Source organism: the organism of the source record quoted next, unplaced genomic scaffold (assembly GCF_019419815.1).
Source record: "Pyrus x bretschneideri cultivar Hongxiangsu unplaced genomic scaffold, Pyrus_bretschneideri_v1 Contig2, whole genome shotgun sequence".
Classification (NCBI taxonomy): Eukaryota; Viridiplantae; Streptophyta; class Magnoliopsida; order Rosales; family Rosaceae; genus Pyrus; species Pyrus x bretschneideri.
Genome location: NW_025999501.1, coordinates 1,695,844 through 1,712,936, shown reverse-complemented (window position 1 = coordinate 1,712,936; position 17,093 = coordinate 1,695,844). Strand labels below are relative to the sequence as shown.

At 37.7% G+C, this 17,093-nt stretch overlaps 2 protein-coding genes across 2 annotated transcripts; both read left to right on the top strand.

Moving 5' to 3' along the window:
* The first annotated feature begins 8,240 nt into the window (after positions 1–8,240).
* Positions 8,241–11,065, top strand: LOC103938887 (F-box/kelch-repeat protein At1g22040-like). The gene is made up of 2 exons (XM_009348935.3): positions 8,241–8,426; positions 9,270–11,065. Exon 2 carries the CDS (start codon positions 9,277–9,279, stop codon positions 10,708–10,710), a length of 1,434 nt encoding a protein of 477 aa, XP_009347210.2. The 5' UTR covers positions 8,241–8,426; positions 9,270–9,276; the 3' UTR covers positions 10,711–11,065.
* Positions 11,066–14,506: 3,441 nt separating this feature from the next.
* On the top strand, positions 14,507–17,053 carry LOC103938885 (membrane-anchored ubiquitin-fold protein 3). The gene is made up of 3 exons (XM_009348934.3): positions 14,507–14,759; positions 15,625–15,795; positions 16,651–17,053. Exons 1-3 carry the CDS (start codon positions 14,627–14,629, stop codon positions 16,704–16,706), a joined length of 360 nt encoding a protein of 119 aa, XP_009347209.1. The 5' UTR covers positions 14,507–14,626; the 3' UTR covers positions 16,707–17,053.
* The last annotated feature ends 40 nt before the right edge of the window (positions 17,054–17,093 follow it).

Genomic DNA, 17,093 nt, shown 5'->3' with positions numbered 1-17,093 from the left:
TAGTGGTGGGTGAGCCACCCAGTGGGCTTGAAGGAATATAGGAGGCCAAAAACGTCGGAGCCTACGATGGCAGTAAAGACATTGGCTGGATTAGGATAACAGCGGCGTGTTCTCTGCCAAGGGCAGCGGCTTGGGATTCTTGTTTTCATTTGGTTTTGATTTAAATTGGGTTTTGATTTCGAACTGTGGGTTTGATGTGATCTGGAATTGGCATTTGATTTGCTCTGCAATTGTTTGAATGATCTACAAGTGTGGAATGAATTTTCAGGAGAAAATAAGAGAATTTAGAAAAAAAGAAGAAGAGATTAAATAATAAAATATTAATATATATTAGATTAAATAATATTATATTATAATTTGTTATTATCAAGTTTCTTAGTCTGACAATGCACTAAACGCTTGATTAAGTTAGTCCAACTTAGTCTAGTCTAAGCCAGTCTAACTTAATCCCTGAAGCTAGTCTAGTTCGAGATAGTCCAGTTCAACAAACGCACTCTTAGAGTGTATAACACAAACCCAACCCACACAACCATAAGCCCAAGCCTTCAATTCTATTCTAGCAAGCCCAATCCTAACTAATAGTCTATTAATAAGAATGCATTTTTTATGTAATTGATTGTCACGCTCTCTAGATTCAACCGCGAACCCTTGTCCTTTGTTGACCATAATGGAATGTCATAAACAGTGGCTCAACAGAGATGGTTCGAATCAAGCAAAACGTGTTGGCACTGAAATGCTAAAGTTGAAGACTTCTAAGACATAATAATATTTTAAAATTGTTCGTGTAGGATAACAGTTTTTATTTTACGACACTGTAATTTTTGACTTTTTTTTTTTATTACATTGAAGCAAATTGAATTTTGAACATCTCTTAATCCTTACGTGCTTCCAAAATTATCGTGATGGAGTGATTCCAGAGACACAAAATACATCTGTTGATGGATTTATGTGTAATTTTCCATTATCCATGTGTAAAACTTAAAATAATGTCATTCTTTACATGAAAATAAAAAATAATGTCATATGATCTGTACACTATTTAGTATTCAGTTAGTCAAATATGTCCCATGAAAAGAAATTGAGTAAATTATTGGTGGTTTAAATATCACGAAGCTTGCTTTAAATACTATTTTAATTTTGTCCAGACTGACACACCCAAAACTTAGAAGTGAACCTAGGATCCCGGTCCAAAATAATACTAACCGGAACCCCATGGTATTTAACAATCTCTATCATAAATAGCTCAACTAATCGGCTTAAAGAATAGTTCTCTCGAACTGGTATAAAGTGTGCTGACTTAGTAAGCCGATCCACTATTACCCGGGTGCCATCGTAACCATTTCACGTACAAGGAAGCTTATACACGAAATCCATGGTAATATTTTCCCATTTCCACTGGGGAACGGGAAGTGGCTGCATTAATCCAAAAGGCTTCTTCCTCTCAGCTTTGACTTGCTGACAAATTGCACATCGACTCACATATTCAGCAATCTCTCTTTTCATGCCAGACCAGTAGTAGAAAGGTCGAATAGTGTGATACATCTTGGTACCCCCAGGAAATATCGCATAGGCTGATATATGTGCTTCATTGAGAATATCTTTCTTTAGTTCGACAATATTCGGCACGTACCTCCGACTTCCCTGCATAAGCATGCCATCAGATTCCCGAATCCTAAGATCCTTCTTTTTCCCTCGTGACACTGCCTCTGCTAATTCTTGAGACTCTTCATCCTCCACTTGGGCTTCTAGTACGCGATCTATTAAAATCGGTCTGACCTGGAAACTGGCAAGTAAAGCATCTTCCCGATCCATCACTCCCAAATCAACTCCAGTATATCTCAATTCTGTGAGGAGAGGGATATGGCAAGCATATAAAACATTAAGTCGGCCATGTGATTTGCACGACCAGGGTGGTACTCAATCGTGCAATCATAATCACTGAGCAGTTCTATCCACCTTCGTTACCGAAGGTTAAGATCCTTTTGGGTGAAAAGCTACTTGAGGCTTTTATGATCTACGAAAATTCGACACTTTTCTCCATACAAATAATGCCTCCAAATCTTCAGGGTGAAAATAATGGCTGATAACTCGAGATCATGCGTAGGGTAATTCATCTCGTGTGGTTTCAATTGTCGTGAAGCATATGCAATTACCCTGCCATGCTGCATTAATATGCAGCCTAAGCCATTTAAGGAAACATCACCGTAAATCTCAAAATTACCACTGTCGTCTGGAAGCGCCAAAACAGGTGCGTGAGTAAGATAATACTTTAGTTGCTGGAAACTCCGCTCACAATCATCGTCCCACTCAAATCTAACATTCTTTGTAGTCAACCTTGTCAGTGGTAAAGCTATAGTAGAAATATCTTTAACAAACCATCGGTAATAACCTATTAAGCCGAGAAAACTCCGTACCTCGATGACAGTTTATGGTTGCTCCCAATTTTCAACTACAGCTACTTTCTGTGGGTCCACCTGAATACCCTGAGCTAATATTACATGCCCCAAAAATGCTATATGATCTAACCAAAACTAGCATTTGCTAAACTTAGCATATATGGTGCTCCCTCAATTTCTTCAAAACCAAAGTGAGATGTCGAGTATGCTCTACCTTTATTTAGAATACACCAAAATATCGTCGATAAAGACAATAACGAACCTATTGAGGTATAACTTGAATACCCAATTCATCAGGTCCATAAAAGATGCGGGTGCATTCGTTAACCCGAATGGCATCACGAGGAATTCGTAATGACCATATCAAGTCCTAAAAGCCGTCTTAGGAACATCTTCACTTCTGATCTTTAATTGATAATACCCAGACCTCAAATCAATCTTGGAGAATACGCAAGCACCTCGAAGTTGGTCAAATAAATCATCTATTCACGGCAACGGATAATAGTTTTTAATCATTACCCGATTCAGCTGTTGATAATCAATACACAGTCTCAAAGTCTCGTCTTTCTTCCGTACAAACAAAACTGGAGCTCTCCAAGGTGAAGTACTAGGCTGAATGAAACCCTTATCAACCAATTCCTGCAACTGAGTTTTCAATTCCCTCAACTAGGCAGGAGCCATTAGATAAAGAGTTAAAGAGATAGGATCTGTACCTAGAAGTAAATCAATAGTAAACTCTACTTCTCTATCTGGTGGTAATCCAGGTAAATCATTAAGGAAAACATCAGGGAAATGCCTAACTACTCAAACATCCTCCACACGGGTAGGAGTATCCCTATTCAATACCATGTGAGCCAAATAACCCTGGCAACCTTTCGTCAATAGCTGTTTGGCCCTCACGGTAGAAATGATACCATGTTTTAATCCACTACGTACACCCACAAATGTAACCACAGGCAGGTTCGGCCGATGAAAAGTGACTGTCTTTTCGTAACAATCCATCTTGGCACGATTGTAATGTAACCAATTCATGCCTAGAATAACATCGAAGTCAACAATATCTAATGCAACAAGATTAGCTGGCATAACGATGTTCTCCACCAAAACAGGACATCCTTGATATACCCAGCTAACATAACATGTCTCACCTCTAGGCATCGAAAACTCTAACTCATAATCGAGAGGTGTGGGGTAAGGTTGTGTCGTCTGAACAAACGTATAAGAAATAACATAGTGTGTAGCACCAGAATCAATTAATACTCTAGCAAAATGGCAAAGAATATTTAACGTACCCATAATCAAATCAGGATTGTTCTGAGCATCCTGCAAGGTGATATGGTGAACATAACCCTATGGCTGTTGCCATCCTCCACGATCCCTGTTACCTTAATTCCCACGTCCTTGTGTATAGCACCCCTGACCAGGCTGATTAGGCTGCCTCAATGATCCTACACTGCTAGAAGCAACCTTAACATTTTGGGACTGCCCTCCGGGATACCACTGTGATCCACGAGTTGAATATGTCGAATATGGCGCATAACCTCCTGGATACTGAGCGTAACCACTCTGCTGATATGGATCATATGGGTACTGATATTATCCTCCAGAATATGGAGCTATATCACCCTGAAAATGATATGCTCCACCATAACCCGTATAAGTATAACCACTAGGTCCTGGAACCTGTTAAATAGGAACTGGTAGTGGCAAGGCAGATGGTTAGGGTTTTTGTTGACTCTGTGGGCACTGGATAACCCGATGTCCCATGTGACCACAAACAAAACATCCACCTCTGTTGCCTTGTCTACAATCCCAAAAATGTCGACTATTACATCTACGGTAAAATGGACTACTAGAACCACCAAAATCTCTTTGTCTCTAAAATGAGAACCTCCAGAATGTCCGTCCCTCTGCGGCGCAATAGAACTCGAGCCCCCACTAAAAGATCTAGAACTGGTACCACTTCTCTTAAAACTCTACGTCTTGCTTACCTTACGATGAATGACCTTTATCTTTATTACTATTTTTCTTCTGATTATTATCTTTTTCTTCTTCCTCTTCACTATCATCTGGAGCATTTTCAGAATCCTCAACCCGAAGTGGGACTTCATAAAACTCTTGATATGTCGAACATGGAGTAGTAGTCTCCATGGAACGCCACTTCTTTCTAGTACCCTATTTAAATCGTCGAAGCATTTCAGCAAGATTTTCAGCAATCTTTGGATAATACCGGGACAAATCAATAAACTTTCTATAATACTCATTAGCTGACATTTTCCCTTGCTTTAATTGCGAGAATTCTTGCCTCCTACGATCCAAATACTCTGGGGGTACAAATCTCTTTTGGAATAATTGCTTAGAAACCTCCCAATCGACAGCTTCTTCCAGTGACAACTAAAAAGATTCTTGCCTCCACCATGATACAGCCTTCTCACCCAAAAACCAAATGGTCGTCGCGACCCATCTATCTTCAGGGAAATTCCCCTGTCGCTACATCACTCGATAAGTTTTCTCGACATGGTTAAGCCACCGCTCATCTCCTTCTGGCCCCTTTTTACCTACAAAATTATTCAACTTTAAGTTATATACAGTCTCCAGATAAGTCTTCTGGGGATGACAAAGTGAGGACTGAATGGCATTAGCAGAGCTACGTGGCTCTCTACGAGGTGGCATGGTTCTGACATATGACATCAAAATGATTAGAATACTCATAAATTTGCAGGAGTGCCAAACCTAAGCTCTGATACCAAACTGACACACCCCGACCTAAATCAAGGCATGTTGGCCATCACATGAGGGTGACGTAGCTATGTGCGCAGTGCGAAAGTGATAGTGATACAAATATATGGGTAAATAAAAACCAAAACTAACTAATTTACACTAGGTAAGTATATAAGTACGAGTGAAGGTGTTTAAAATAGTAATGCAAGTGATTAGAGCGTAGGTAACCTAAGTGCAGTTCAGCAGGCTAAGTATTAACTATACAAGACATAAAGGAAATCCCTACATTATTTGAAGTCCATTAGAACCGCCGTAGAATCCTCGTAAGCCATGAACACGAACTTCTACCTAGAACCTGGAGGGGTGCAAAATAGAAAGTGTGAGTGGGCAAAAACAAAGTTTTTCAAAACTATTTCTCTTTCCAAAAGTAATAACCCCTAACCGTAAAACTTGTATAATTTCCCAAAAAATTATGTATTTATAGAAATCAAGCTTGAGAGTAACGAAAACCAAGTATATGCCATGTCACTATCTCAACAGTAAATATGTAAGCCAGGTGAAAAAAATCAATGTAAAAGTGATATGCTAGCTAGAGTCACCTAATTTGACCTGTACAGCTGAACCTATTGCTCATTAATCCAGCCGGAGTCACCTAATGTGACCTGTACGACACTAAACCTGCACACGAGTTGGAACCACCTAATGTGGTTTGTAGGACAGGCTGAGTGTAAATAAGTTCGCTCAAATGCTACGATCACGTGAAGGCTGTGCAACAAATCGTAGGTCACCTGCGAGTCGGAACCACCTAATGCGGTTTGTACGACAAGCTGGCACCTGACTTGGATCCAAGCTGAGCGTGCGGTGCGGGAGGTGAACGATCACGTGAAGGCTAGGCCCTGGCCATGGGAGAAGCACTAACACTAGGGTACAGGACAATGAGCTCTATGTGCATCAACTCATAATCAACTACCATGAAACCATACCGTCAAAATATACTCACCTAAACTTACCTGGGCCTCCGCATCATGCAATATTATGCAAAACTATACTAATGCATATGCTAAAATGTAAAGCAAACATGACATGGCATTTTAAACGAAATTTTATTTAAAAACAGTTTCTGGGAAACACACACACACACACACACACACACACACATATATATATATATATAAACCAAAAGCCCACTCACTGGTATGTAGCAGGGTCGTAACCCCCAAGTCTCGCATGGCTGTGCTCGTCCTCCGGAAATGTCTCACCTATATGTGAAACAGCTATTTTAACGTTAATTTTAAGCACATACCCAAAACCGTATAATAACTTCTTATACGTTGCTCAATTGGGGTATTTGAATATGCTATCGTGGCTTACTCAACACCACAAGCATCCCTATATTTTTAAAATAATTTTTCGACGCCCCACGCACCCTCACACGCTGGCCACGCACGCACATGCCTGGCACACTGACGGAATCCCTAACGGCATTAGGGAATATTTCATTAAATAATAGAGTATTCCGTCTAAAAACTAACAGTGTTACCTGACGCCGTCAGTATATTCCGTCAAAGTTGACAGAATATTCTCCTCATTCTTCGGTGGCTTCGCCGCAATTCGCTGCCAGCCATCGTCTGTGTCGCTAGTTTCTCTTTAAGGTCCTAAAATCAATGGGAACTGGTCGGAAAATCCTTTGATATTCCGGCTAAGTCTGCAACTCGATAAACCCGAGTGTCCCAACGTCCAAACCACTCCAAAATTGTTCCAAGATGCTAAGGGAGTTGTATGCGTTTCCCATAAACTGTTTTTAAATGAAATTTCATTTAAAATGCCATGTCATGTTTGCTTTACATTTTAGCATATGCATTAGTATAGCTTTGCATAATATTGCATGATGTTGCAGAGGCCCAGGTAAGTTCTGGTGAGTATATATTGACGGTATGCTTGCATGGTAGTTGATTATGACTTGATGCACATAGAGCTCATTGTCCTGCACCCCGATGTTAGTGCTCCGCCCGTAGGCAGGGGCTAACCTTCACGTGATCGTTCACCTCCCGCACCGCACACTCAACTTGGATCCAAGTTAGGTGCCAGTCTGTCGTACATACCACATTAGTGGTTCCGACTTGTAAGTGACCTGTGATTCGTCGCATAGCCTTCACATGATCATAGCACTTGAGCGTACTTTACACCCAGCCTGTCGTACAGACCACATTAAGTGGTTCTGACTCGTGTGCAGGTTTAGTGCCGTACAGGTCACATTAGGTGACTTCGGCTGGATTGATGAGCAATAGGTTCAGCCGTACAGGTCACATTAGGTGACTTCGACTGGCATATCACTTTTACATTGATTTTTATCACCTGACTTGCATATTTATTGCTGAGATAGTGACATGGCATATACTTGATTTTCGTTACTCTCGAGCTTGATTTCTATAAATACATATGTATTACTATTTTCTGAGAAATTATACGGGTTTTACGGTGAGGGGTTATTACTTTTGGAAAGAGAAATGATTTTGAAAAACTTTGTTTTTGCCCACTCACACTTTCTGTTTTGCGTCCCTCCAGGTTCTTGGTAGAAGTTCGTGTTGGTGGATTATGAGGATTCTACGGCGGTTCTGACAGACTTCAAATAATGTAGGGATTTCCTTCATGTCTTGTATAATTAATAATTAGCGTGCTGGACTGCACTTAGGTTACCTACTCTCTGAGCACTTACATTACTATTTTAAACACCTTCACTCCTACTTATACCCACATATTCGTATCACTATCACTTCCGCACTGCGCACATGACTACGTCACCCTCACGTGACAGCCACTTTGCCTCGATTTAGGTTGGGGTGTGTTAGTTCGAATGTATTAAAATGATCGAAATTTTTTTCAATAAAACCGTATTTGAAAATTCAAGTGGATTGAAAAAAAATAAAAAATTAAATATTTGTTTCAAAGAGTACATATCTGATATTTCTTTTAAAAAAATCATTTAAAATACTTTTAAAACTCAAAATCAATATCATCAAAATCGCTTTAAAATACTTCCAAACCAACTATAACCTTATTAGACCAGTCTTTCTCTATTTCAACAAGCAGAAAAATGCTGAATAAAAAACCCACTTGGACCACGTGATGAATAACCTTACAACATGTGTCGTTATCCAGTAAACTCCAATAGTCTCGTCTTCGTCTTTTCCTTATTAGTATGAAGCAGATCAAGCTTCAACAAAAAGGAACACCTTAATTCTCAAATCTGCATGTTCCTGGATTTTTACCTACCAAATCTCTGAGGCTTCCGATTTTATCTCTGGAAAGGTAAATTCTGATGGATACCCAATTTCTCTTTTCCTTTCAATTTTTCTGAATAGAACTATTTATCTACCTTTGTTCAAAATTTGTCTGCAATTTGGTGGTTTGAGGTGAAAGATTCAATTTTTTTTTTTTTTTTTTATGTTTTTGTTTGTGGGAATTTATAATTTCTTTGGTTGTGAATTTTCATAGGCTGAATTTCAATGGATTATATGTTAATTCCTTTTCATTTATTGGAATAGCGAAATGCTTGATGCTAAAATTTTTATGGGATTTTTGAGTAATCAGTTGTCAAGGTTGAATTTTGCTGTAAATATCGGGATGAAAGTAAATACTTGTTTGTGGGGGAGAGTGAAGGTCATATTTGGAGGAGGGTTTTTTGTGATCTTTGGATTTAAAGTTTTTGGGTAATTCCATGAGAAGCATCACAAAATTTTGCACATATTACTCAACAGCATGCGGAATGTCTTTCGTTAACTTTGGAGCCAAATGTGCATAAGTTTCATATCACATCCGGTTTGATAACTTTTGATCTGGACTCTTGAATTTCGCTTGTTGTAGTTGTATGTGTATGTTCGTTTATCTTTTGCATTAATGAACTGAAAGTAGAATGAATAATTTTGCAGAACTTGGATTGAAATCAAATGGTCTCGTTTTTTAAGTTTCGCTGATCCCAATTCTGGTGTGCGTGTGTTCTTTTAGTTTTGGAATTGATCAACTGAAAGTAGAATGAATAATTTTGCATCCACGAGGCTAAGTCAACTATGTGGTCGCTTTTTGAGTTTGGGTGGTTCCAAGTGTGGGACTAAAAGGTGTCGTCCGGTCTCTGAGATTTACTGATCTTTGCAGTTTCTGAATGGGGGCTCTTTTGAGTTTGGCTGGCTCAAAGTCTGGGAAAAACGAATACCATGAAGTCTCTAACAATGATACCTGCAAGAGGCGAAGAATGTCATCGTGTACTTTGGAGGAGAGCCAAAGACTAATTCCCAATCTTCCTGATGAGCTGTCAATCCAAATTATTGCTAGACTTCCTAGAATTTGCTACTTCGACATCAGGTTGGTTTCACGGAAGTGGAAGGAAACTGTTACAAGCTCCGAACTATTTAAATTGAGAAAAGAAATTGGTAGAAGTGAAGAATGGCTGTACTTGTTGACAAAAATTGAAGAGGATAAACTTTCCTGGCATGCTTTTGATCCCCTGTCAAGAATGTGGCAGAGGCTACCTCAGATGCCCAATGCAGTTTATGAAGAAGAATACAGTAAGGGTTCTTCTAGGTTTTCGATGTGGAATATGGTGGGCCCAAGTCTCAAAATTGCTCAAACTATTAGAGGCTGGCTAGGGAGAAAGAACTCGTTTGAACAAATGCCATTTTGCGGTAGTGCCATTGGTGCTGTTGATGGATGCCTTTATGTTCTAGGTGGATTTTATAAAACTACGACCATGAGGTGTGTCTGGAGATTTGATCCAATTCAGAATGCATGGAGTGAAGTGACAGCCATGTCTGCTAGTAGGGCCTATTGTAAGACAAGCATTCTGAATAATAAATTGTATGTTGTTGGAGGAGTTAGTCGGGAACGAGGTGGATTGATCCCCCTTCAGTCTGCCGAAGTTTTTGAGCCCTCCACTGGTACGTGGTCAGAAGTACCAAGCATGCCATTCTCAAGGGCTCAAGCCTTGCCCACTGCCTTTTTGACTGACATGCTAAGGCCTATTGCCACTGGGTTGACTTCCTACATGGGAAGACTATGCGTATCCCAGAGTCTGTATTCATGGCCCTTTTTTGTTGATGTTGGGGGAGAAATCTATGATCCCGAGACAAATTCTTGGGATGAAATGCCTCTTGGCATGGGAGAGGGTTGGCCTGCTCGGCAGGCAGCTACAAAGTTGAGCATTGTGGTAGATGGTGAATTGTATGCTTTTGATCCTTCGAGTTCATTGGATAGTGGTAAGATCAAGGTGTACGATCAAGGAGAAGATGCTTGGAAAGTTATTATAGGAAAAGTCCCTATTCATGACTTTGCTGGTTCAGATTCTCCATATTTACTTGCTGGTTTTCATGGAAAACTTCATGTCATCACAAAAGATGCAAATCATGAAATCGCAGTTCTGCGTGCTGACCTGTGCAGTAATTTGGGTTCTTTGTCACCAAGATCAACTTCTCTCATGCCTAGCTCCTCGCATGAACATTCCAACACTGTGGCAGAATCAGACGCAGTTATGTGGAAGGTCATTGGGACGAGGGATTTTGGTTCAGGTGAATTGGTTGGTTGTCAAATTCTTGATGTTTAGCACAAGGCTGAGAATCCCTTCTTTGAATCTATTCAAGCGAGCTGTATGGCGCGTGAAGATCGAGTTGAGTTGATAAGTGGTGCACTTTGCATATATAAGCACATGCTTATAGTTTTCAGTTCTGGTAGGTTATAGTATATAGTAAATTATAAGAATAATGTATGCTGCCCTCGACATTGAATTTTCCTAACTTGGTGTCCATTTTGCTCGATAATGTACCACGGTGAAAAGGAAAAGGAAAAAGGTCATGTAAATTTGATTGAATATTATTGTACAACTATAGACAGTACATTTACTGTATACGTATTGCTTGTAAAAGTGAACGAAAATAAAGTACAGTTGCTGCGCTTGCTTAGTCCATTGTTTTCGGGTACATTATCTGTATACTGCTTCCATACCGGCAACGAGCATTCGTACTTAGTATTTTATAAAATCCTCTTCACATTGCAGAGTTAGAATTGTGTTTCTTCTGCAGAAATAAAGGGTATTTAAGAGGGTATTCATGGTATGATATGTCTGATAACATTGATATCAATGCTTGCATAGTCACTTTTGAATGAGGAACAATAACTGAAAGCTATAGTCTTATCTACATTAGCTGCCATCAAAGACTTTCAGTTTAATAAAGCATCGTTGGGTTGGGCGACTGACAAGATACAACCGCATTTACAAGTTATTCAGGAGAGAGTCTACCTTGTAACCGATTGTATATTTCCTTAATGTCTATCTCCATTATCACGTAACCTAATGAGGTAGAAACGAGGGAATATACAACTAAGAATTGCTAAGGATCTCTTTTTTCGCAGCAGGAGAGTTTTGCACACCATAATTGAGGAATGAGACATGTCAAAAAAATTAAAATGAAAAATGAAAGAAAATAAGTAGTGAGTGCTGGGGCAGCAAACCATGTGAAAAAATCGCTTTCAAAATGCAGGCATGCAATTATGCAGAGGTATATTAGGTTCCCTGATGCCATAATGCAGAATTTGAATATAGTTTTCGAGCAGACCTCGGCCTCCAATACAATCACTGGGAATTGCTTTGTGATTGTTGGAGGTTGGAGCCAGCCTGCAAGTTGTCTGGTTGACTCATTTGTGAGCCTCATTCCAATCCTACACAATCTTAAAGTGTATTCTTCGTCTTCAAAACACAGTTTAACGCATAAAAATAACTTATTAGAAATGTTTCTGATTACGTTTGCTAATAGGATATTGAGAAGATTCCAAGCAAATTCAATAAAAAGTACTTATTAGACAGTATTAAGACACGTTTGGGACTTAATTCTATAAGAAATGATTATAATAATAAGTGTTTTTAATAAAAGTCCTAGAAGTTATTTTACCAAAAACATAGTGAAATTATTATTAAAAATTCAATATTTTATGAAAAAGTAGTTGAAAGTGATTTTTTAAGAAGTATCAATTATATACTTCTTCAAATGTTTTCTATGATTCATACCTGTTAGCAAACGTAATCAGAAACATTTTTAACTATTTCAAAAATAGTCTCAACATGCTCCTAAAATCCTTGATAAGTATCAAAACCCTTTTAAATTTGAACGATGCCTTATTAATTTGAGATTTGACATATTCACTACAATCTAAAGTCCACATTTATCATTTATTTTGTATTGCATGTTTCAAAATATTAGGTGCCGTAGAAAAAGTTTTGTTTGGTATGGTGGTTGCCTTCCATGACTTTGATCTACTTCGGGTGACAATATTGACCAATTCAATAACAACATGACAAATAGTGATGTTGTTACATGCTTTGATGAACCAAGTCACACATGGTCATAGAAAGTTATGTAAATGGATTCTAATTCCCCCATTATTTAACATTCTCCATCATTTTTTTATTACTAAAAGTGGAGAGAGATTCATCTACATCAACTCAATGATTTGAAGAATCATGCTACATAGTTATCTAAATGGAAAATGACGATCGTTCAAATATTTTTTTTTTCTTATACGTTTCTGATTAATTATGTTTTGCTTTTTAATTTATTTAATTTGATAATTAAAAATAAAAAAGAGCATGTTAAAAAAGTTAATATGTGTGATTGTCGTTTCTCTTTTCTAATACATGCTTTGAAAAATGGTGCCAAGTTGCCAACGACAAATGGCAATTAGGCAGAAGGATTTTAGGACAGACAAAATTCACTAGCATCCAACCAAACAAAAACAAAGCCAAACAAGCATAAGCAAGTGGCCTGCCTGCGCCTGCCGCCGCCGCCGCCGCCGCCTTCAACTTACAGATATTAATACAGCTAATTAGAAAAAGACATTTACTTAACAATTATCTGATTCAAAGGCCAGTTTACATTTCTGACCAGGTCCTGTTTGGTTTACTTCCTTTTTTTTTTTTTTTGATAAACGATATTATCTATACTAAAAGAGAGAGAGAGTGTGCTTAGCCTCATAATGAGCTAGCAATAATGTGCTTCAAATTCGCCTTTAGCGAGAACCGAACTTAAGACCTCTCACTTACAAGTGAAGAAGAATATCATTAGATCGTAGTACTAAGTAGCGTACTCCCATAAATTAACCACTCTTATTTACGAAAAATAATTTTTAGACGGACCAACACACTCGTGCCAAAATTATGCTATTATTATTGATTTGGCCACAATTAAGCATTAAATTCATCATAAATGTATTATTCGCATTCATGTGAGTCAAATTTGAACAATCTAATCTAACTAAAGTGAAGACATCTATCACTAATAAAAGACTAATTATCAATCACAAGTGCTTACTTGTTCTTATTCTCGTATTATTCTAGTCTTGATTATAGTTCTCATTAACCTAATGCAATTCATGAAAGGAGAAGAATCTACAATTTTGAATGTATCTAGACAGGAAAACAATCGACTAGTAAGTATCCTCCTATCATTCAATTATTATTTCATTATTCATATACCCTAGTGTCAAGATTTTAAAACTAATTATTTTCAGCTTATTTTAGTCGAAAGACAATTGTATCATAACATTCAATTTCTATTTAATTAACATTTAGTTTCCTCTACAAATTGGGTTTAGTTAAGTTGATTAGAGTTATGTGCTCCCATTTCTGCACGTCAATTCGAACCCCATTTCCTGTAATTTAAAATAAGTTTGTAAAAAAGAAAAGAATCTACTTTGCTTGAATGACATTCAACCTCAACTTCAACGAATTGTGCATAACTTCAAATTAGATAGATGACGATTGTTGATTAATAAAAATATAATCCTACTAGTCAAGGAACAAAAATGCTAAGGAGACTCTTAAAAGTAGGATTCTTTATGGACTCTCAACCACCTTATGTTTTTAGCACAATAATTTATAATATTGACATGAATTAACGTTAAACTGTAAAGTGACAAAAAATCCATAGAGCGTTCTACTTTCTTAACATTTCTCCAACCATCAATTACCAAAAACTACATCCAAACATGCCATAAAAAAGTCTAAAGTAATTTTGTTAATACAAAGATAAGACATGGGCAATTATGTAATCACACGTCTATGACTGAGAAACTTCTGTTAATTCAGGTGAAAAATCTAGCTCAGATCGTTTTAGGCTACTTTCTTAATTTCTACATCAAGCAATTCAAAGGAGCTGTCTTCTTCTTCTTCTTCCTCTCTCTGTCTATCCAGATTTCTAATCTCACTGCCCTTTGGGTTCCCATCACCAAGAACTTTGGTTCTTTTTTACTGCAACTTCAATACAAAGCTTTGCTTTTTGGATAAAAAGCTTGCTTCTTTCATGGGTATATGAGCTTTGACTCTTCTGGGTTTTAATCCAAGTGTGAATCTTGATCAGATTTGATCTGGGTTTCTTTGTTTATGCCATTTGTGGAGGTTTTAATCTGGTTCTTGGAAAGTGGTCTGAGAAATTGAGAGGTGGGGTTTTGCTGGATTGGAAGGTTCATCAATGGCGGCAGGTCAAGATTTGATTGAGCTGAAATTCAGGCTAATTGATGGGACCGACATAGGACCACAGAAGTATAGCCCATCTACCACTGTACAATCACTCAAGGAGAAAATACTGGCACAATGGCCTAAAGGTTTTTTTTTTTTTTTTTTTTCTTTTTATCCTAATTAATTCTTCTGTTAAATTTGTGTTCTTTTTATTATTTATTTTATGTTGCTGCCGAACCTATATTATTTAAGGTTCTTTTTCTTTTTATATGATTTGGGTTGGGATTCTTGAGAGCTTTTCTGCATCTTCTCGTTCTACATATCACATTATTTTTTATGATTATTGGCCAAAATTGTTGACATAAGATAATGTTTATGTATTGAAAATGCTGTGAGGAAATTGTTGTTGCTTTTATCATAGTTGTTGTGCCATTATCCGAGAAATTTGAGGCTCTAACTATGTCACTCAGTGTTGATATGATCTCATGTAACGGCTTGAAATCCATACAAATGAATTATGACGGAGTTCTTAGTCGTTCTAGAAAGTGTATGTTCAAGTTAGTCATATGTTTATGGATAATGTTTTGAGTGTACTTGTTTGTTACTGCATTAGAACATATGACTAACTCCTAAAGATGACGAACTTGAGCATAATCCAAAAACAGAATATTGATAAAATTAGTCAGGTGACGGAGTTCTTAGTCGTTCTTGAAAGTGTATGCTCAAGTTAGTCGTATGTTTTTGGAAATTGTTGTTGCTTTTATCGTAGCATATGTTATGAAAGTGTATGCTTAAGTTAGTCATAGTTGTTGCATATATGTTGCTGATGTCGGAAAATAGACATATCATGTGTTTGCCTCTTGCACTGAGCAAACAGAATATTGAAAAAATGCAAACATAGCCTATATTTTGACAAAAGTAATGAAACTTAGGTTGCTTTATGATCGCACCATTGTGATTTGCTTTGAGATTGACTTATAATTTTCTTATGTAATGTAATCTGTTTGATAGAGAAAGAAAATGGTCCACGGACAGTAAATGATTTGAAGCTTATTAATGCGGGAAAGATACTGGAAAACAACAGGACACTTGCTGATTCCAGAAATCCAGTTGGAGAACTACCAGGAGGTCTCATCACTATGCACGTGGTTGTGCGTCCTCCGATCACAGACAAAAAGAATGGTAATTATGTTTATGTTTTACAAGATGCAGTTTTGTTTTTCTTTCAGCCTGAATATTTGCAGTTATGTTGGAATCTTGGATATATCCTATAGAACATGCTCTTTGTTGAATTGTTACCTTTACTATAGTCTCTTCCCCTAAGTATCCGACATCTTGGTAGTTTTCATGAGTGTTGAACCCCATTTAGCAATCGATTTTATTAAGACATAATTATTATGCATCAATCTCTTATGAACACAGCTCTTTCTGAGCAATAACCAACAAGGTGTCTTGTTTCTGATTCATCTCGATTTCTTGACCCTCAGCACACATGCTAGATCTGGATTCAGTATTACGTCAATAACTAATTTCTCATGCTACTTCTCGTAACTGCAGTTTCTTAATGACATGTCACAATAGGCTCTTTTCCATTTGTTTTTCTTTCGTATGCTTTCTCATTAACTGAGAAAACGTGTTGTCTCTCGTAATAGATCCAAGTTCCAACCAACACAAGAGGCTCATTTTCATTTCGTCTTTATTTTGTATGTTTTTTTCTAAACTGAACCTCAATATTCCCCACCCCCACCCCCCCCCCCCCCCGGGGGGGTTGTATATCTTGCCTTGTTAGCTTTTCCAGTTTGCTGTCATTCTGCTATTATGTATAACAATATCCATAGATTGATCCCCCTTTTCAATAATTTTTAGTAGATGAAATTATGGAACTAAAAATTCTGGCTAGCAGAAATGCATACGAATTTTGTAATATGAGACACTTTGACGTCAATGTTACGTAATGCTTAGATTTAGGATTATGTTAACAAAACAAAAGAATAAGGTTCCGGTCACACGAGAATTGACAGTTGCATTTTTCTACAGATAAGTTGATCAATGATTCTCCAGAGCAGCCTCGATGTTCATGTTCAATATTGTAGCTTCTGGTAACCAGCTTCGCGACTGTTAGTGTTTTCCGTGTCTTCTCGTGTTGCTGATTGGATGCAGTTTAAATCTCTGTTCCCGGGCGGTCACAAGTAGCAGCAAGAAGTTCGTGGATCCATCTGCCAGACTTGTTATTTTGAATCTTATCATCTCCGTATGTAAAACACGTTATAGTTCCTTATTGCGTGTGATTTGTTAATGAGAAAAGGACCATATTGATGCATTAGGAGCTGCTTCTGGTTTGCTGGCATCAATGAATACAAGTGTAAATGAAAAAAAAAGCAGACGAACATATTGATTTGATTGATTTGCGAGTTTATTGGAAAGCAGAATTCGTGTTTTATTGGTTCGAGAGCAGTTTATTTATTTATTTATATTTTCAC

What these genes read in the sequence shown, in the direction of transcription:
- LOC103938887 (XM_009348935.3), top strand. Translation starts at nt 9,277, where the DNA reads ATGGGGGCTCTTTTGAGTTTGGCTGGCTCAAAGTCTGGGAAAAACGAA.
- LOC103938885 (XM_009348934.3), top strand. Translation starts at nt 14,627, where the DNA reads ATGGCGGCAGGTCAAGATTTGATTGAGCTGAAATTCAGGCTAATTGAT. An exon ending in ACTGGCACAATGGCCTAAAG is followed by an intron (nt 14,760 to 15,624) that starts GTTTTTTTTTTT and finishes TCTGTTTGATAG; the next exon opens with AGAAAGAAAATGGTCCACGG. An exon ending in GATCACAGACAAAAAGAATG is followed by an intron (nt 15,796 to 16,650) that starts GTAATTATGTTT and finishes ATTTTTCTACAG; the next exon opens with ATAAGTTGATCAATGATTCT.